This window comes from Xenopus laevis, chromosome 9_10L (assembly GCF_017654675.1).
Source record: "Xenopus laevis strain J_2021 chromosome 9_10L, Xenopus_laevis_v10.1, whole genome shotgun sequence".
Classification (NCBI taxonomy): domain Eukaryota; kingdom Metazoa; phylum Chordata; class Amphibia; order Anura; family Pipidae; genus Xenopus; species Xenopus laevis.
The window spans coordinates 116,088,537-116,110,687 of NC_054387.1; the positions used below are offsets into that span (position 1 = coordinate 116,088,537).

At 40.8% G+C, this 22,151-nt stretch overlaps 1 protein-coding gene across 4 annotated transcripts in view; it reads right to left on the bottom strand.

The window, feature by feature from the left end:
• Positions 1-8,994: 8,994 nt before the first annotated feature.
• The window catches only part of rab11fip3.L (RAB11 family interacting protein 3 (class II) L homeolog), a 57,978-nt gene continuing 44,821 nt past the window's right edge, over positions 8,995-22,151 (bottom strand). For 3 of the 4 annotated variants that reach the window (XM_018236504.2, XM_018236505.2, XM_018236506.2), the window contains 8 exons: positions 20,878-20,981; positions 19,147-19,287; positions 18,979-19,060; positions 18,748-18,885; positions 15,600-15,755; positions 14,732-14,872; positions 12,426-12,535; positions 8,995-12,193 (listed from right to left, as the gene is read on the bottom strand). In XM_018236504.2, coding sequence (XP_018091993.1) covers positions 12,184-12,193; positions 12,426-12,535; positions 14,732-14,872; positions 15,600-15,755; positions 18,748-18,885; positions 18,979-19,060; positions 19,147-19,287; positions 20,878-20,981 — 882 coding nt within the window. In that variant the 3' untranslated portion in view covers positions 8,995-12,183. The remainder of the gene's footprint in view (positions 12,194-12,425; positions 12,536-14,731; positions 14,873-15,599; positions 15,756-18,747; positions 18,886-18,978; positions 19,061-19,146; positions 19,288-20,877; positions 20,982-22,151) is intronic. The other variant, XR_001933203.2, reaches the window with a different exon arrangement.

Here is a 22,151-nt window from a genome sequence, read left to right on the forward strand (position 1 = left end):
GATGGACAAGTTGCAGGGCATCAGTGGGTGCAAGGTTTGTTCCAACCCCTCCCCTCTTTGTAACAGGTTCAGGCCATTAGTACTACATAGAGAACGTAAATACATTGACTCTAATGATTTATTAAGTGATTGCTGGCAAGTCTTTCCAGCTTTTCCACTCGATTGGGAAGGAGTAAGACAAAGCCCCGCAGCACAGGGTGTGTATGCACCTGAGCCACAGTACAAGTTGCTGAGCGACCTGTCTGTTGAAGCTTTCTTCTGAAATTCATTAGAATTGTGACAAACCAGACTCAAAAGAGAAATGTTTGTCAACTCTTAGGGCAGGACTACACAGGCTATTCCGCTGCGCTGTGCAAAATCACAAGCGTCATGTCGGATGCAACGGAAATAAGGTAAGTAATGCCAGTGTCGTATTGTTGATGCGACGCGACTCGACTGTCGGATGCAGACGCAGTGTGCAGCGTCTGCATCCGACAGTCGTGTCGCATCAACGCTGCAACACGATCCGACAATTGAATTACTTACCTTATTTCCGTCACATCCGACGTGACGCCTGCGATTTTGCGCCGTGCGGCGGATCACGACGGAATCAACGTAGTGTTTGTCGCATAGGCACCTCTGATGAGATTTCCCTCTCATTTGTAAAGTTGTTAGCACCTATAATATGTTTGATTGCAGTCGGAGGTACACAGTGTGGGGACAGGCCCGGATTTGTGGCGAGGCCACAAAGGCCCGGGCCTAGGACGGCAAATTATTAGGGTGCAGCTCCCCAGTGGTTCTGACGTGTTGATGTGAGCATGCTAATTGCAGGTGTATTGGCGTGATCTACTTGCTGCAGGGGCCCATAAGTTTCCAGGCAAGAGAGCTGCTATAGAGAAAGCAGACCCTGTGGCCTGGGCAGGACTGTATTTATGTCCGATGCTGCCCTAGGCACCGGACCTATACATGCCCCCTACGTGGTGCGTGTGACGTCAACACGTTGTGTGCGGAAGTGACGTCACGTGGTGTCACGTGTGACGTCATTTCCGGCAACCAGCCCGGCCTCCTACACCCTCACCTCCAGCTCTTTCAACAGATTTCCTATGGAAATCTGTGAGAGAGGCTGGGGAAATTTTTTTTTTTAAATAAATTTATCAGCACCCGAGGGCTGCCCCCCAAAACCTGCTGCCCTAGGCACAGATCCTAGGGTGCCTTAATATAAATATGCCCCTGGGTATGGGCCCCCCTTTTCCCCAGTCCCCCTGTGACTGTTGGATCTGCTTCCTCTTACGCCACTGCTCTAGGGGTGATGGCACCCAGTGGGCCTAAAATACCCAAGTAGGACACTATATACTAGCAGTATCAGACTAGCACATACCTCCCAACTGTCCCATTTTCAGCGGGACAGTCCCGCTTTTGACAGCTCAACCTTTAGACCCATGTTTGTACTCAAATGTCCCCATTTTCTCTGCACTGAACAGCTTAAAAAAGAAACAATGTTTCTAACTTTATTGGCTTTTGGCAGAGAGCACAGAACAGCCAGGAGGTTCAGATACTTTTGTAACAATTTTGAGATAAGCAAATAAGTAATCGTAACAATATAAGATAACAGGTCCCTTGGGAGACGTTAGTTTAGTAATAGCTGAAAAAAAACCACAGAAATATGTTCAAACTTTCATAACCTGCCAAATTTTGTAAAATGAACATGGTAATTAGGGGGTGTGGCCACAAAAATGGGCATGGTCAAAAAATTTTGCCACGTGTAGTGAGCCAAATTTTTTGTCCCTTTTTTTATTTCTAAAATGTTGGGAGGTATGAACTAGCATGTGTGGGGCCCACTGGGCCTGCCACCTCAGGGCCCCACAACCCTAGTCACGAAACTTGGAGCTGGCCTTTACTAGCCACCCATCTGTGCAAAGCGGATCTTTACTTGCGCCCCTGATTGGTGGAGGAGCACACAATGTCCTAGATCAGACCAGGAAGCATTCCCACCTTCCTAGTCAACCCCTGTACACAAGTTGCACAATATTATGCCTCCAACAGCCACCCTGATGTTGCAGGGACTCACCCCTTTTTTTCGCTCCAGCACTCTGGGCACTGGCCACTAATGCTCCTGACTAGAAGTAGCTGCATCAGATAGGGCCACACTGTGCAGCATTTTACAGTTTTGCAATATTTAATTAGGGGGACATTTGGGTAAGGAACAAATCAAGCGGTCAAAACAGATAAGCATGCAAGTTGATATTAGATTCCATCCAGTGTCGGACTGGGACACCAGGGGCCCACCCAAAAACCTTACACCAGGGACCCACCCAAAAGCCCTAGACCAGGGACCCACCCAAAAACCTTACACCAGGGACCCACCCAAAAGCCTTAGACCAGGGGCCCACACTCAGTGCTATTATTCTTCCTCTCCTCACTCAACCTCTATTCTCCTAGTCTCTTTCCTTTACATACTATAATCTATTATTCCACCTATTTAGCCTCTTTGTTCTCATAGAAACAGGAAATGTCCATGAAATAGGCCAAATGTTTAGCAGCATGAGGGTCCACTGACACCTGGGCCCACCGCCAGTTTTCCTGGTATCCCGGTGGGCCAGTCAGACACTGATCCCATCCCTGCATATTTCATTCATTTGAGTAACACAAAGTTTGAAACTAGATTTTCAATCTGAAAGCAGAATTTACAGCCTATAAATATTTCAATGGATGTGATTGCGTTTTACTTTTCTTGATTTATGAAAGGGAAAGGCAGGGATGGGGGGTTGGTGGGTGTGAAAATGTAGCAACCATTAAAGTAGCCATTTAAATAGGCACCCTAGCCAAAGTTATCTCTGCTCCTTTATTGGCAAATATTTACCTTTCTGAGCAATAGAGAACATGGAACAAGTTCAAACAGTCTTTTTAAGGGGTGGCTCCACTACAAGCAACTTTAAGCATGTTATAGAATTGCTAATTCTAAGCAACTTTTCAATTTGTCTTAATTTTTTCTTCTATATAGTTTTTTTTAATTATTTGCCTTCTTCTTCTGACTCTTTCTATCTTTCAAAATCTTTTCACTGACCCCATCTAAAAACAAATGCTCTGTAAAGCTACAAATGTATTGCTATTGTTTTTTATCACTCATCTTTATATTCAGACCCTTTCCTGTTATTATTCCTCTCCTGCTATTATTCCAGTATTTTATTCATATCAATGCATGGTTGCTGGGGTAATTTGGATCCTAGCAACCAGATTGCTGAAATTGCAAACGGGAGAGCTGCTGAATAAGAAGCTAAATAACTACAAATAATAAATGAAAACCAATTGCAAATTATCTCAGAATATAGTTCTCTACATCACACTAATAGCTAATTTAATTAACAACCCCCTTTTATATGAAATGACTGTATAAATTATTGCAAATATAGAAATGAATAATACCCCAATGTACAGTAACCTAAACTATGCATTTCTGAAGGGCCACAGAATGGATGTGGCCCTGTGAGGGATTTTTATAATTTAAAGTCTGCTCAAGAGCAACTCCAGATCTCTATAGATAACAGTCAGTTTTATATGATCTGGCCTTCAAATAAGGTGTTTATAGGCACTGAGAGCTAGTATGTTATAGAGAGGCCAATTCTAAGCAACTTTTCAGTTGACCTTCATTTTTTCTTTTTTTTATAGTTTTCAAATTGTCTGCTTTCTTTTTCTGACTTATTCCAGCTTTCAAATGGGGGTCACTGACCCCATCTATAAACAAATGTTCTCTAAGCCTACACATTTATTGTTATTGCTGCTTTTTATTACTCATCTTTCTATTCAGGCCTCTCCTATTCATATTCCAGTCTCTTGTTCATAGCAATGCATGGTTGCTATGGAAATTTGGATCCTAGCAGCCGGATAGCTGGAATTGCAAACTGGAGAGCTACTGAATAAAACGGCTAAATAACTCAAAAACCACAAATAATAAAAAATTAAAACCAATTGCAAATTGTCTCAGAATATCACTCTCTACATCAGGGGTCCCCAACCTTTTTTAACCGTGAGCCACATTCAAATGTAAAAAGAGTTGGGGAGCAACACAAGCATGAAAACTTCACTTGGGGTGCCAAATAAAGTCTATAATTGGCTATTTGGTAGTCCCTATGTGGACTGGCAGCTTAAAAGTGGCTCTACTTGGCACTATACTTAGTTTTTATGCAATTAAAACTCGCTTCCAAGCCTAGAATTAAAAAATAAGCACCTGCAGACCTTGAGAGCAACATCCAAGGGGTTTCTCACGAGCTACTGGTGTGGGGAAACCCTGCTCTACATCATACTAAAAGTTAATGTTTAGGCGAACAACCCCTTTAAAATGCTGTCTGGTTGTTGGGGGGGTCACTGACAGTTTACCGGACCTTCATATCCTATTCCCTATGCTTTATCTGCTTATTGTTTTTTACAAAAAAAGTTATTGATTCTTTTTTGTTCTTGATGAGAAAGACATCTAGTGGCCTTTTGAGGTACTACAGCTATGAGTTACACATTGGCGAGACTTGTTCACAGGGGCAAGCGTGTGCCTAGCGGTGGTCAGGGGGAAGGTGAATGACAGCTGGAGGATCACTTTGGGCACCCTTCACTTTTTGTATCTGCCGCTGTATAAAATAAAGTCAACTGGCCTTATTTGCAAAGAATGGGGGGTAAGGGGTAGGTAGTGTGGATAAATAGGGCACCCGTTTAGCCCTTGAGTCTTTTCTTATGAAAATACTTGAAACCCCTTCAAGATATGGCTGTTTAACGCAGGGACTAAGACAAATCATTAAAGAAGAAGGCCCTAGGGATACTTGTGGTCAGTACTTAAATGGGTTGTTCACCTTTAAATCCGCTATTAGTATGGCGTAGAAGAGAGTAATATTCTTTTAAAAAAATATATAAATTTTTTTATTATTTGTGGTTCTGGAGTTATTTAGCTTTTTATTCATTAGTTATCCAGGTTGCAATTTCAGCAATCTGGTTGCTAGGGTCCAAATTACCCCAGCAACCATGCCTTGCTTTGAATAAGAGAAAGGAATATGAATAGGAGAGGCCTGAATAGAAAGATGAGTAATAAAAAGTAGCAATAGCAATAGCTTTGTAGCCTTGCAGAGCATTTGTTATTTAGATGGGGTCAGTGACACCCATTTGATTAGGAAAAAATTAGAAACCGTTCTCAAATCTTTCCTAAGCAGAAGAACATCAGAGCAGCCTCTTTCTTTCTCCTGACAACTTCCTTGACTACTTGGTGGTCAGACTGGTTGGAAAATGACCAGCAGGTGGTGCTGTAGTGATAAGTCAATGTTAGTGGAATTTTTGAATATGCAGCTACTTCAAAGCATGAAGGTGCGGTTTGTGTGGACAAAATCCACTGGAGGTGCTATGGAAAATGATTCAGCAGATACAAGTTGTAAGACAGATCCTCCCCCAAAGAAGTTTTTTGCAGGGGGGGGGCACAAGCTTCCCTTAACCCTGCTTACAAATGATATCAGCCTTTATTTACTATACGGCAGAGAAAGGCAACACCTGGTACAGGTATGGGATCCATTATCCGGAAACCCGTTTTCCGAATTATTGAAAGGCTGTCTCCCATAGACTCTATCATAAATCATCCAAATCTTTAAAAATGATTTCCCTTTTTCTCTGTAATAATAAAACAGTAGCTCGTACTTGATCCCAACTAAGATATAAATAATCCTTATTGCAAAAAACAGCCTATTGGGTTTATTTCAAGTTTACATTATTTTCTAGTAGATTTAAGGTATGAAGATCCAAATTACAGAAAGATCCATTATCCAGAAAACCTCAGGTCCCGAGCATTCTGGATAACAGGTCCCGTACCTGTACTTCTAGCTGTCACATAGGACAGGCGAAAGCTAATGGCACACAGGGTATGCACAGCCACCGGGGAATAAATGCCCTGCTGTAAACAGGTGAAATGTATCCCCCATCCCATTCATCATTAATGATGTTTGTCTTTGCTACGTGTTGAAAGATTTCAGATGACTGTGTCACTTACAGCTGCTCCTCGGAGTAAAGGAGAACTAATCCCATTGATACACATGGGCAGACCTGGCGGTTCTTTCCCCCGTCACTAAAAAAACATTTTGCTGCTGATTCAGGCAGTGGCGTAATTAGATGATATGGGCCCCACAGCAAATTCACTTTAAGGCTTCCAACATATCCAGAGGTTGTCCTGTTTATATATGCTGAAATTGCTCATTAATTAGGGACTCATGAGGCCCCTATACCTCCTAGCCCCCCTGCAGCCACAGGGTCTGCTTTCTCTGTAGTTACACCCCTGGATTCAGGGCAGATCAGGGCATCCTCATATTAAGCAAAGTAACTACTTTGTGTAACTACAGTGTTGGCATGGATGAGCACAGCTAAAAGCTCCCATAAATTTACGTGTGCTATAGTACTTAGGGCCCACTCTCATTTTCTGAAGAAATGCAGAACAAAACGTTGTAAGGATATGAAAAAAAAAAAACCCCTAAAATAATTGTGAATCAGCCAAGTCATTAAAGGATAAGTAAACCTTTAAAATAAGTGAATGTAAAATTGATGAGGGCGCTATTCTAAGAACTTTTTTGCCATGTACATTCACATTTACATTTATTTATTTTAATTCCAAGATATTAAGGGATACATACTTTTTATTACAACAGCACCACCTGCTGGTCATTTTCTGCCCATTCTGACCAACAAATGGTAAAGGAAGTTGTCAGGAGAAAATCAGAGGCTGCTCTGATGTTCTTCTGCTTGGGAAAAAATTAGAAACTTTTCTCAAATCTATCCTAACCAGAAGAATATCAGAGGAGCCTCTTTCTTTCTGTTGTACCAAAATTAATTAATTAACAGTACAGGTATCCTTTATTATCTTGGAATTAAAAAAAAATAAATAAAAACAAATGTGCATTGCAAAAGTTCTTTCGAATAGAGCCCTCATCAATTTTACAATTACTTATTTTAAAGGTTTACTTATCCTTTAACAAAACTGGGGAGGACTGTATTTTTTTATAGACACATCCTAGGACCCATGGGTCATACAAGGGGACATGATTACACTGTACAAGTACATTATAGACAAATAGCAGGGGACCTTTTTACCCATAAAGTGGATCACCGTACCAGAAGCCACCTCTTTAGACTAGAAGAAAAGAACTTTCATTTGAAGCAACGTAGGGGGTTCTTCACAGTCAGGACAGTGAGGTTGTGGAATGCACTGCCGGGTGATGTTGTGATGCTGATTCAGTTAATGACTATAAGAATGGCTTGGATGATTTCTTGGACAGACATAATATCAAAGGCTATTGTGATACTAAGCTCTATAGTTAGTATAGATATGGGTATATAGAATTTAATTAAAAGTAGGGATGGGTGTGTGTATGGATGCTGGGTTTTCATTTGGAGGGGTTGAACTTGATGGTCTTTGTCTTTTTTCAACCCAATTTAACTATGTAACTATGTCTAGAGCGGAAAAGTCCATGGAGTAGCCTTTATAGAAGAATAAATATTAGGGTTTATTTTTTAAAACCTCTCCCCCTCCCCCAGATAGCCATTAGACACATGGGATTCCCCTCTTCAATAGGAAAAGGAGAGCAAGAGAAGGGGGAGTACCTAAGGCATCAGATAAAAATCTGGCTCTGGGAGTCTAGATTTAGTCTATCTATCTATCGATCATCTATCAATCTATCCAACTATCATCTATCTATTTATCATCTATCTATCCAACTATCTGTCTATCTATCAATCTATCCAAATATCTGTCTATCTATCATCTAGCTATAGACTATATATCTATCCAACTATCATCTATCTATATACTATCGATCTATCATCTATCCATCTATCTATCAATATATCATCTATCCAACTATCTATCCATCTATCTATCTATCTATCTATCTATCTATCTATCTATCTATCTATCTATCATCTATCCAACTATCTATCTATCCATCTATCTATCTATCTATCTATCTATCTATCTATCTATCTATCTATCTATCTATCTATCTATCTATCCAACTATCATCTATCTATCTATCTATCTATCTATATACTATCTATCTATCTATCTATCTGTGTCTATCTATCTAAACAAGAAGTAAAAATCACTTTCCCTAACTCGCCAAACCCCATTCTGCAGCAACAAATATGACCAGTATAATGGAGTTTGAGCCAAAATGTCATGTGACCATGTCGACTTTTAGACTGACGTCTGACATAGACTACAAATACTGGTTTAGCAAGTTTCAATAACAGATATAAATAAAGAAAATAGTGTTAAGTATGTTTTAAGGAACTACTTAAAGGAAAATTAAAGCCTAAAAAAGAATATGGCTAGAAATGTACTGAACTTACTGTACCTGCCTTAGGTTCAGCAGCCCTATAGCAATAATGATCCAGACCTTGTAATTCATCCATGAGAGATCTCCATCTTGGATCTTTTTTTGAGTGTTAGTGGCACTGCACGTGTTCAGTGCGCTCGGAGCTATTGAAGATAAGCTTAGCGGTTGTGGGAAATGAGGTTACGCCTCTCATAGAAATGGATGCATTGTTGCACAATACACTGGTTTCTACATTTTCAAGTCTACTACAAAATCAAGTTGTAAACCCAATTGGCTGGTTTTGCCTCCAATAAGGATTAATTATATCTTAGTTTGGATCAAATACAAGCTACTTTTATTATTACAGAAAAAGAGGAAGAAATTTGTATTATTTGGATACAATGGAATCTATGGGAATCTAATCTGGAGCTTTCTGGATAGCGTTTTTCTGGATAACGGATACCATATATATATATATATATATATATATATATATATATATATATATATATATATATATACACACACATACACAATGTGTATATATATATACACATACATACACATACATACATACACACACACACACATATATATATATATATGGTTTTTTCTTGATTGGGCAGTACACCTGGTTTTTATGTAAGAAAAGTTTGCCTTCAAGCCAGGAATTCAAAATACAATATTATTTTAATTAACGTTTTTTATTCCTGAAAAAAAATTACACAAGGAAAAAAAAAAGGTAAACAATTTGAAGAGAGTTTAAATTAAAACGAATAATCCATTCTTTATACATATAATCCACTTTCATGCTCTCACTCTGTATATTGCCACCTCCAGGGGGTACAACACAGTAGAAGCGCCTGATGAGAGTTTTTCCTGCAGCCAAATCAAACCGGCTGTGTTCTGTGTAGGTTCTGATCCAATGCCAGACAGAATAGACTTTACAGTTCTAACACTGGAGAAGCAGTTATGGGTTGTAATGAAACCAGAGGGATAACCAGTCACAAAACAGATCCTGCTCCTTCTCTAACAGTGAGCCCCAAATATATTTATTTAAAATAAACTCACGTTTCAAGGACGACTAAACCCAAGCTAGAAATGCTGTTTTTTTTTTAATATAATTAAATTATTCTACAGGACCAGAGGTTAAGCTTCCCTATAACTGTAATGATCCAAGCCATAAAATTGTCCACAGCAGTTCCCCATCTTGGAACCTGATAGGCCAATCTTTTAAGTGTCGGTGGCACTGCACATGCTCAGTGGGCTCTGGGCTGCTGCCGAGAAGCTAAGCTTTGGGGCTGTCGCATATTAAGCAGAAAATCAGGTTATAGAAAGTCATTAATCAATTCTGATTCCAAATGAACCAGTTTCTATGGTGCCATGTAACGTGAATTCAATTTATCATCCTTGTACTGTGAATTGTATCTAGTGTATATAAACTATATATTGTGAGTGGGTCCCTAAACTCAGGTAATGGCAACAACCCAGAGCTTGTGCTGTGAATCGGCAGTAAAGAAGATAGGGGGGTCTATTGGGGGCATCTTTGAAGGCACAGATTTTCACTGCTGCAGGGCTATGGTGGACTTGGTCTGGAACAGAAGACCAAACCAGAACATTCTTGATCTCAAACTTTTTTGTTGGGGTTTAGTTCTCCTTTAAACCACTAAGCTAATCAAGGGACTGAAGTAGTTTGACCCGTGCTCACAGATTGTATATTGGTTGCAATATAACAGCGATCACAACTAAACTGCCACGTCAATTTTCTACGTGGCATTACGTTGCGGTAAATGTGCGCAATACGGTACGTTTCCAATACAAAGGCCTTATGGCTATTGTCACAACTCAGATAAAGACAAAAGTAGCAGAAGTGGTTCTACTGCTACTTAATTATGTTAATTATGCTCTGTGATCCAAAAGCACCTACAGAATGTTCCCGATAGGACCGTGCTGCCCTCCGCACTAACGCTACAGACTTACGGTGGCTGCTTTGGGCCATACTAACACTCGCAATGCTATAGATGAAGCAGAGGCTATTTTACACAATAAATTCCATTACACCATAGGAGTGTATTTCTCAGGAGGACCTTGCCCTGTCCTTCATTCATACCCTGTATATTTACAGATCCGTCAATACTTATATTTATATATATATATATATATATATATTTATCTGCTATGTACTTATATACATATACGTGTAGAAACATTCTGGAAAAGCCTCTAAAAATCGGAATTAGTCTGCGTATAAAAAGAGACAGAGAAAGGGAATAAAGGAACGGATAGACAGACTCCAGCAGGTTAAAGTCATTTTAACCCTCTCAGTGCCAGGAGAGGCTTTATGAGGCATCAGATGCAGCACCAAAGAGTTCAAGCCTTTGGGACGGGCACGTACACTATCCCTGCATAGACCATAATGTATAGCCTTAGAGCAAGGAGCGGCCGGTTCTAAAGCATCATTGGGGCCTAGAGCATTGGTCTAATGTTTAGTTCTAGAACTCCCAGCAAGGCAGCTTTAAAGGGGTGTGCACATTGATTGTATTTGCACACAAGTAAAAAAAACAAAATAATTTAAAACAAGGTTTTGGCCCAAGTTCCGTTCTTTGGCTCTAACCTTGACCAATAAAATTCTGGCTTTTTACATTCCCAACGCACCAGAAAGCCAATCAGCTCCTAGGTTAGGTAGGCAAGTATATACGGGCAACCAGGCTGCAAACCTTGTTCTGTAGCCTTTATAAATATCACATACATATATAAATATATGTATAATCATATATTATATTATAATAACACGATATTGATATGCCTACTAACAAATGGGCTGTGATTGGCCAATTACAGGGCACTTTTCTGAATTGGCTAATCTCATATTTTCTCTTTGTGTGCATAATATATATTTATTTATATAAGCTGAAACTGCCGCTGTGTGTTGCTCATGAGATATATATAAATATAGATGTATTATGCACTTATATATACAGTAAATCCTTTAAGAGCAGATGCCTCTGCTGATCAATTTAGGCATGGAGATGGCGGACAAGGTACTAGTCATTACAAGAAAGTGCAGGGTACAACGGCGACAAGAGAAATTAGCATGTGCTGTGGGAGGTTGTCGGAAGCTACGCTAGGCACTGATACAGTGTCTCACCGTGTGCACCCCCCGTGTGCATTTGCTCTATGGAATACAGCATTTTATCTATATTAAGTACTGCTACGAGAGTCCTTAAAGCAGCAATGATACGCCAGCTTTAAACTGCGAGTTCCCCGTGTCAAATATGTAAGTCACAACGCTTGCACCAGGCATAGAAATCCAGAACAACCAATGAAATAGGCCGTCTGTGTGAAAGCAAACACCCGATTGGCTGCTATGGGTTACCAGACCTGGAGCAGATTATTACATCCTCCCAGTAGTGTTTAGAAGTCATTCCATGTGTGCACAGCTGTAATACCACGGTACAGTACATAGTACTACTGATTTGTAAACTCTCTTCTGTGTGCAGGATTCCTGCTTGCACTGTGCATAGTACTACTCATGTGTGCTGCTCCGTGGGTAGTGCATACAATAGTGATGGCACAATGGGTCTCAGTGTGCCTGACTGAGAGAAATCTGGAGTCACAGAGGTAACGAGGCTTAGGCTTTCGAGACAACACTTTTCGTCTCATCTGCCGTGAAGAACAACGAGCTGCAGGTTTTGCGTGTGCATCTGTCGTACAACTAAAAAACTTGGAAGCATGACAAGAAGGTCTTCAACCAGAGTCTGCCATGTCAAAGCTTTGGAGCTGCGGTCTGCATTTGTCCAGAGCTCAGACCTGCCTCCTCTGGTCTAGGGATCATAAGCAGGGTCGTTCGTGCTCTATAACGACAGAGCTGATGATGCTAATGCATTCTGTAATACAAAGAAAGGGTCAGTTGTTGGTGTTTTTTCAGGACCTGGCTGTGCTGCCTGCTCTCCTCTAGCCCTTGTAACCCCCCCACCCCCACTCTTATTGTGCATTCTCTGATATTTAATTGTGTCCTTTCCTATATGTGTCCTCTGGCTCCCTGATTTATGGTTCCTTCCACTCTGTTTCTCTATGCACCATAAGCTGCTTGTGTCTACCTGTGCTACTTGCTCTTACTTCACTTCCAAGATGGCTGGGTTGGTCTCCATGATAGCCACAATGATGCGGTCAATGTAGTCCTGCAGGCGAAGGTTGATCTCTTCCTGCTTCTGAATCGCCTCCATAAGCTACAAAAAAAAAAAAAAAGAGAGACAGGATGAGCAAAAGGCAGAAATCCTAAGCACCACAACCTGCCCCTCCTTTACATACAAACTGCCTATAAAAGATAGGAGCCCTGAATGCAAACTCTGAAGGGGTTGTTCACCTTTGAGTTACCTTTTAATATCATGCAGAGAGTGATATTCTGAGACAATCTGCAATTAGTCTTCATTTTTCATTATGTGTTTTTTTGATATAACCTAACAAATGTGCACTGATATCAATAAGAGACTGGAATATGAATAGGAGAGGCCCAAAAAGAAAGAGGAGTAATAAAAAGTAGCAATAACAATAAATTTGTAGCCTTACAGAGAATTTGTTTTTAGATGGGGTCACTGACCCCCATTTGAAAGCTAGAAAGAGGAAGAAGAACCTTTATAAAAAATAAAATAATGAAGACCAATTGAAAAGTTATTTCGAACTGGTCATTCTATAACATACTAAAAGTTAACTTAAAGGGGCAGATTTTATACACATGGCCTTGTCCTGCCCTCCTGTACAAGAATTCTGGTCTAAAGTGATGGAGACCCTTGCAAACGAAATGGGCACGTCACAAATAGTGGATCCAGCAGTCTGCTTGCTGGGAATAATAGATGAGGTATTACCCACCACTGCGGCCAGGGTTCGACTGCAAACTCTTATGTTCTATGCCAAAAAAAAAAAAAAACAGTGATCATGCACTGGATGGGAGGAGCTCACCCTTCCGTGGCTTTCTGGAGACACCTAGTGGAAGGAGCTCTCCCCCTAGTAAAACTAACTAAAATTGTTGTGACCTGCTATATAATCCTACGATTGATGACAGAACTAACCGGTTTCTTAAAGTCTAAGCTTGACCTGACATCATTAATATGCAGTATTGCTAAACACTGTAATGACATGTTTGTTTTGGTTTTGTAAAATCATTAAAAATGTACCTTTAAAGGAAAAGGAAAGCATTTTATTGCCAATACATTAGCTGCAATAGTGCAAGCTAGAATGCTATATTTATTCTGTAGAATGTTTTCCATACCTGGGTAAAAAGCTCTAGAAGCTCTCGCTGTTTGTTTAGGATAGCAGCTGCAGTATTAGCTCTGGGCTCAGATTACAGCAGAGAAAGGAGGGGAAGAGGAGCAAACTGAGCATGCTCACGCCCCGGACAAGGAGGTTTAAGCTGAAAACAGGAAGTCTGATACAGAAGCCCATGTGTACACAATAGAACGGAAGAAATAAAGTGTTTCTTTTGACAGGGGACTCAGAGCTGCATTACTTTGGGGGTTTACTGGTATATTTAGGTGGACCTTTCTGATAAGGCTTACTTAGTTTTAACTTTTCCTTCTCCTTTTAAGTTTAAAGTTCACCTTTAAGTTAACCTAAAGGTAAACCACTCCTTTAAAGGAGACTAGCGGACACACGCTGCTATTTTGGGAGATTAGTCGTCCAGCGACAAATTGCTTCTTCTTCGGGCGACTAATCTCCCCAAACTGCCTTCCCACCGGCTAGAATGTAAATCACAGGCCGGATGGCACGGAATGATAAGTTTTCTGGCGATTTACATTCTAGCCAACGGAAAGGCTTTCAAAAATATTAGTTGCCTGAAGAAAAGGCGATTTGTCGCCGGGTGACTAATCTCCCCGAATCTTCGAGTGTCTCTGCTCTTAAGCTCGAAAAAGAAGAAGCTATTAATGCCACACCTTATGATTTGGGCTATTTTTTTTTTTTTAAACTATCCCAAGGCCACCAGAACCCATCTGGAATGAGAACACAGACATAGCTAGATGGTGAGATTTATATTACATGGACCAGGCACCTTTCATGTGGGCTGATTAGGTTGTATCTAACAAGTAAGGCCGTGCATAGGAGGGTTATCTGAAGGCCTCTGGTGACACCAGCTAGGGGTGTTACTGATGCGCCCAAAACAGAATATCAGGTCAGAGTGAAAACAGATAGTGGGAATATTATTATTTAGATATTTGGCAGTAGTTCCCCTTTTAAGAACTATACAAATCTTATACATATAACATACTAGTCTATGCCAAAAACCTACACTCACCTAGGTATTCCCCTGAAGGAATAGAGTCTTTCCTTAAAACCCTGTACTGATACCTCCTTGAACCAGAAGAAATCCTCCCACCTCATTCCCCTTGTGTTCTCTAACCAGCCAAGCTCCAGCCAATCCTACTCCTTACCTCGTCCCTGGAGACATTGCTAATTTCAGCTGCTAATGAGTCTGAGAACGTTGTGGAGAATAGATTTTTGGCTCCTTGGATGCTGAGGTTTATGATCTGTCCATTAAGCTCTTCGTTTTGTTCCTTCAGGGCTCGTTGCTCCTGCGGAATAAAAGTCGTAAGAAAGCAAAAAGCGTGCAAGGCCCTGACACAGAGAATAGATGAAAAGATGCACAAGTGCCATGGAAAACAGACTCTGCCAAGAAGAAATCTCTTAAAGGAGACATATAGGATAAATGAAAAAACCCTAATTTTCTAGGCAATTATAAGTAATATATTTTACATGCTTTTTTTTACATGCTGCTAAAAAATAATATTTTTAAAAATAGCCCCTTTATTGGAGCACCTTATAGATGTTCTCTGGTCCCTGTTTGAAATGAGGGGTGACCGTGTCCTAATGGTCCCTGCCAGAAGCACAGTAGGAGGGGGACAGCCAATCATAGCCCTGTAGTCACACAAGCACAGACAGACTTCAGTTCCCTATCAGGTCCTGCTAGCTGCTGATTGGTTCCTGTCCTACAGTGCAGTGAGCTGAGAGCCGCCGGCTCCCCTGCACAGCCTGGGAATTCAGGGAGCAGGAAGTGGAAGAGAAGGGAGGGATTATTAGGGTTTTTGCAGAAATATTCAATAAATCAGCCTGAAACACTACTTTTTTAAGCACAATACTTTCTATATCTAAATGAGTATAACGCACTGGTACATTCTTATTTTTTACACAAAATGTCTCCTTTAGCCTTTGGGTTCCGGAAGCAACATTCCCCCTCAAAGACAACTAAGCATAACCCACTGTGCTCCTTCAGAACTTTATTGCTTTAATAAGGTGCAATACCTGTTTAAGCCTCCGCACTTCATGCTCTAGCTCAGCCTCCCTGGTTCGGTTGTTGTATTCCTGCAGGGCAGCGCTGTTACCCAACCCCAGTCGGTGCTCCATGTCCAGACGCACCAGCTGCATTTGCTCCAGTTCTCGGCGAAGCTCCTCAATCACCTGAAATACAGAAAAAAGTGTAATGGAGGATGTACTTGCCCAAGAACAACAAAGCCTGATGATCAGTAGAGATTTGCATTTGATTTTCTATTATTTTGAGTTATTTAGCTTTTTATTCAGCAGCTCTACAGTTTGAAATTTCAGCTGGTTGCTAGGGTACAATTACCCTAGAAACCATGCATTGATTTGAATTAGATGTTGACAGTGCGCTGCAGTATATTGGGCTTTGCATATGATTTTCCTGACCCGTGGCAGGTTGGGTTAATTACTGCCTAGTCACCTGATCCTAAGGGATTCACGCACAAGGTTTGAGCACTCCATCATTGTGTAGATTTGAATTAGAGACTGGAATATGAATAGGAGAGGGCCTGAATTGGAAATGAGTAATAAAAAGTTGCAATAACAGTAAATCGGTAGCCTTACAGAATATTTGTTTTTTTAGATGGGGTCAGTGACTCCCATTTGAAAGCTCGAAAGAAGAAGACAAATAATTAAAAAGCTTTGAAAAATGAAGGCCAATTGAAAAGTTGCTAAGATTAAGCCATTCTATAACATACTTAAAGTTAACTAAAATGTATAAATGCTGGAATAAATGCTTAAAGAGCATTTCTTTTTTAGATGGGATCAGTGACCCCCATTGGAAAGCTGTAAAAGAGTCAGTAGAAGAAGGAATATATAATTCAAAAAGAAAGCGAAAAATTAAGGCCAACTGAAAAGTTGGTTAGGATTAGCCATTCTATGATTTACTAAAAGTTAATTTAGAGATTAACCATCCCGTTAAACCTAACACCTACATAGGCAGGTTTAAAGCTAAATAACCAATAAAATCAGAGATTAACCATGAGGTGCAACTGCACTAATCCAAGGCAACAGACTAGACCACCAGTGTGGAACCATTCATTTCTTGGTTGACTAATAAACCTATGAGCCCATGATGGGTTTTCAGTCTTGGGAGATATAATTCTGCATAATTCCCAAATCCAAATTACTCCAGTCTAGCAGTTGTGCAAAGAATACCATGAAATGGTAGAATGCTTGCTTACAATTAATATGCACTTTTCACGGTATATCCAGGGGATTATTTCATGGGAGTGTTCTTGATATACTCAAGAAAGGCCATGGGGAATTAATGAGTATATGTATGGGATCTGTTATCTGGAAGCCCATTATCCAGAATGCTCCGAATTACAGAAAGGTCGCTTCCCATAGCCTCCATTTTATCCAAGTTATCAACATTTTTAAAAATGATTTCCTGTTTCGTACTTGTACTTGATCCTAACTAAGATGTAATGAATCCTTATTGTTAGAAAAACCGGGCCTGTTTGGTTTATTTAATGTTTACATGAATTTCTAGTAGACTTAAGGTATGAAGATCCAAATTACTGAAATATTAGTTATCTGGAAAACCCAGGGCATCCCGAGCATTCTGAATTACAGGTCCCATACCTGTACATTTACTGTTATCCAAATGCAATCACTACAGATACACGTGTCCCCTGACAACTATTGATTGGAAAGTCAGTGTCTAGTGGTAACACAGGTCACAACCAAAGGTACAAACTGGGAGACAGCACCAGAATAGTGTTTTATTACAGTGGGGTAAACTGACATGGAGATCAAAGATCATACAGTCCCATAAACATTTCCAAGGTGCTGACAAAAATACGTTTTATGCTGGAATATCCAGGTTTCCCCTCTCTGTACCAGAGCGTCAGCCTATGCCTGGGGTGTGTTTATAGGACATATATACTGTTGTATAACATATGCATGACTGCTACACTCAGTAGTGTATTGTGATCTGTTGCTGTAATTAGATTTAACAGTGTTACCATGCTGCACCTATGAATGCACCCCTTGTTGGGAACACTGTTACCACTACACTACAAATTAATTCCCATATATTGGGACACCCAGCAAAGAGAGAGTGCATTGCATGTCACTGTTTATCTGAAATGCTAGAATAAGGCCCCTAGGATACAATGACATATATATTCTGCAGATATAGCCTGGCTGTCCCAAAACATTTTCTTGTGTCCATGTCTGGTTGAGGAGAATGGTGCTCACAAACCCAAAAAGAGACAAAGCTCAATAACAACAAGGTACAGGGCCAGAGGTGCGGGTGTCACACCCATGAACGCCTCTCTGTGACAGCACAGTCTTTCCACTAGAACTCCACAATACAATAACGTTTGAGAGGCTGCACTACTTGTGAAAGGAGCCAGGGGGCAGCAGCTGTCAGGACTGCCAGGCAAAAAACAGAACTAAATGAAGAAATACTTTGTGTTCCATTTATTTGTGTTCTAGAAGTACAGGCAGTTTGTGAGGAACAGATAACAAGGCAACCAGGAAGAAACTTACTTATCTGGAAAAGTAAGGTCTTGTTTGTACCAAAATTTGGGTAGTGAGAAAGTACAGTGTAAGGCCCCAGCCAAAGGTCACCCGAGGCCTACGTGAGCCACATTCAAATGTAAAACGTGTTGGGGAGCAACGTAACCATGAAAAAGTCTCTTGCGGTGCCAAATAAGGGCTGTGATTGGCCATTTGGTAGCCCCTATGTGGACTGGCAGTCTACAGGAGGCTCTATTTGGCACTATACTTCGTTTTTATGCAATTAAAACTTGCCTCCAAGTCAGGAATTTCAAAAATAAACACCTGCTTTGAAGCCACTGGGAGCAACATCCAAGGGGTTGGTGAGTAACATGTTGCTCATGAGCTACTGGTTGGGGATCAATGCCTTAGAATAGACCAAACATAGGATCATAGGGGGGTCTAAGGATAGGATGATAAGGGGGATCTGAGTGGAGAAGGCACTGTGTTTTGGCTCAGTTGGCATGCTCAGTACTGTAGTAGTCAGCAATACAAAATATTTATTTTGTTGATTATTAATAAATGTTGACTTTGCATTAGCCAGGAGCAAATCCCAAAGAAGCCGTTAATCACTAAATATACTTTGCTGAGATAATGCTTGAGACAAACAAGCAGCCCTGCTCACCTCTTGGCACCTCTCCATATGAGACTGCTGATTATGCTTTTCCTTGCTCAGCTGTCCGCTCAGTTTCTGGTTCATTTCACAGTGCTCCTTCACCTGGCCCTGCAGGGCTTCCACCTCGTCCTGCAGCTTCTGCTTCTCCTGTGGGCAAAGCCAAGAAATCAGCAGGGGGTGCTTCTTGTTATACACAGCAGGGGGAAATGAATCAGAGAAGGAAAGAACTGACTTTCATACCTCTTCCAGTCGTTGGACTGTTGCCTTAATATCTGGGACCTGAGACCTCAGCTCGGAGTTTTCATTCTCCAGTTCTTGTACTCTGCAAAATCACAAAGGTTAGACTTCAGGCTCTAGACTACGGATCTCAGATCCAGTTCCCGGGGAAAGCTGGTACCTATGGCTTACCTGGCTTTTAGGCTACTAAGCTGGTAGCCATTATCTCGCTCCATTTTACGGAGCTCGTCTCGGTGTTTTCGGATTTCTTCGCTTTGCACCTCATCGGATTGCACCTCCTGATCTTTCAGCTGCTCCTCTAGAGCATGGGCCCTACAAAGCATTTGAGTCAATTATTTTCTAGAGCAGACACTATCAAAACTAACCAATGGCTTGTTGCGGTAGGATACATCATTAATACCCAGTAGGAGTAGGTGGTCCCTCTATGCTCAGTTGCAGCTCCCATGCAGAGGGACCCACCAAGAAGCCTTTGTCTTGCTGCCTGCACAGATTTTTATAAAGCGGCCATATTGAAGGGGTGGTTCATCTTTAAGTTAGCTTTTAGTATGTTATAGAATTGCTTAATCTAAAAAAAAATTCAATTGGCCTTATTATTTTCTTTTTTATAGTTTTTGAATTATTTGTCTTCTTCTTCTTTCCAGCTTTCAAATGGGGGACACTGACTCAATCGCAATAAAACAAATGCCATGTAAGGCTACACATTTACTGTTATTGCATCTTTTAATTACTCATTTCCTATTCAGGCCTCTCATATTCCTGTCTCTAATTAAAACCAGTGCATGGTTGCTAGGGGAATTTGGACCCTAGCAGCCAGATTGCTGAAACTGCAAACTGAAAAGCCAATGAATATAAAACGAAATAATTAAAAAAAAAACAAATAATAAAACATTAAAACCAAATTAAAATTGTCTCAGAATATCACTCTCTACATCATACTAAAAGTTAACTAAATTTTGCAAAACCCTTTTTTAATTTACATTGCCAACTCCAATTAAAACTCAGTACACTGATATTTCATTAAGTAATAGACGGCCTGGGAAGAAACTACTGAACGATTCCTTGATCAACCAAAAACTGGTATACAAAGCACGTGGTTGTCCTGGAAAATTTGAAGGGATATGAGGTCTCTGGCTTGGGACTGGGTTTACTAAGACTAACTGGGCTCTTTCCCTCTCTTTGCTTTTCTTCCTTTCTTTGCTTACTATTACAGGTATGGGACCTGTTATCCAGAAGACTCAGGATCTTCATACCTTAAATCTACCAGACAATCATGTAAACATGAAATAAACCCAATAGGCTGGTTTTGCTTCCAATAAGGATTTATTATATCATGGGATCAAGTACAGGGTACTTTTTTATTATTACAGAGAAAAAGGAAATAATTTTTAAAAATTTGGATTATTCGATTATAATGGAGTTTATGGCTTTTACATAATTGAGAACTTTCTGGATAACAGGTTTCTGGATAATGGATCCCATACTTGTACTTTGCTTTTCATTTATTGATCAATTAAAAATGTTAAATAGAAACCTTTAAAAAAAAGTAAGTAATAGACAGCTACCATGCTGCACTCACAATAAACACTGCACAGTCCTTTTGAGAAGACAAGGGTATTGGCATTGCCATCAGTGGGCTACATACAATTAATCTGACCATACGATTACAATATGGTAAGACAACGAGCAAGTAAATAACATTACTCCTTGTGTAGCGCCCAAATGATCTTGGTGATTGAAATATACAGTATCCATTGGGCAGGATAGAAAATCTGGTTAACTGTGGTGACCAAGCTAATCACACAGCCCAAGGCCCCAGGTCTACAGATCTTACCGTGTTTGGTCACCACAACAACCACGGGGCCACAGATCTCAGTGAACAGTGGTAGGACCCGGCATCCTCACCTGTGTAACAAGTGGAGGTTCTCTTGTCGAAGCCGATTCTGCTGTTCACTGGTGGTGGCCGCGTCTCTCTCGAGCTCGCTGATCCGCTGCTCCAAGAACAGAACCTGTGAAGGGAGTACAAAACTTAAATGGAGTTTCTGATAAAGGGGAAAACTGTGCTATGAAGTCTTCTGCTTGCACTCGGTCTAAGGAAGTCACCAGACTATCTCTGCATTTTACTTAATACATGGGTTTATGGTCCAGGGAAATATCGTACCCCTTATTCTATAACTCCTAGGACTCTTCTGCTCTGTAGATTCACCTGCAGCCCAAGTGCACACTCTTCCAGGCTTAATTCTTATTTTTAGGAAAGAACCTGCTCAGCGAATCAGCTTTCCCCATGCCCTAGGGGGGAGTAGCTGGACTCAATAATTGGTAACTAAGGGCCGGGTCGTTACCAGCATCTCTCCAGCTCAGGGGCCCAACCAATGGAGTTTCTTGGCAAGCACATATTTCACATTCCAAAGTCTTGTGGCTGGTACAGGATTAGTCAGATATATGTGAGCGGAACATACGGAAAAGGCAGATATTTTTCTATGTTTAACCACAGCATTAAAAGCTGTCGATGGACAAAGCAACTTTGTCTATTCAAGGGAAAAATGATACGAACCATATTCTGATGAGCAAAGAAATCAGAGTGCATCAACTCAATATTTAACTATTTCTGCACAAAAAGACATCCTTAAGCCAGAGGAGTAAAAGTCTGGCCAAACGGGCAGATTCGGGGAGATTAGTAGCCAGGTGATTAATCTCCTCTTCTTCGAGGGCGACTAATGTCCCCAATCTACCTTCCCCCGGCTAAAATGTAAATCGCCTGGGGGCAGGCACACAGAGCGCTTCCGAAGTTCCCCGAAGTTTCCTCGTGAGGCAATTACGTGCGACTTCGGAAAACGAAACGCTTTGTGTTTCCTGCCCCCAGGCGATTTTCATTTTTAACCAGCGGAAAGCAGATTGCGGAGATTAGTCGCCACGAAGAAGAGGAGATTTGTCGCCTGGCAACTAATCTCCCCGAATCTGCCCATGTGGCCAGACCCTTAGGGGAACTCCATAATGAAAGATTTATCCCAATACACCTACAGGTTATGAGTAAAAGTGCTATTGAAAGCAGTATCTGTCTCTTTCTATTTTTTTAGGGTCTGACTCCCAAAACAATGCAGAAGTCAGTTCTTCTCCAAGCCTGGCTATATCAGTCAGAACCAGCAGTGCACAGACTATAAAGATGCAGCTTTCAGTTG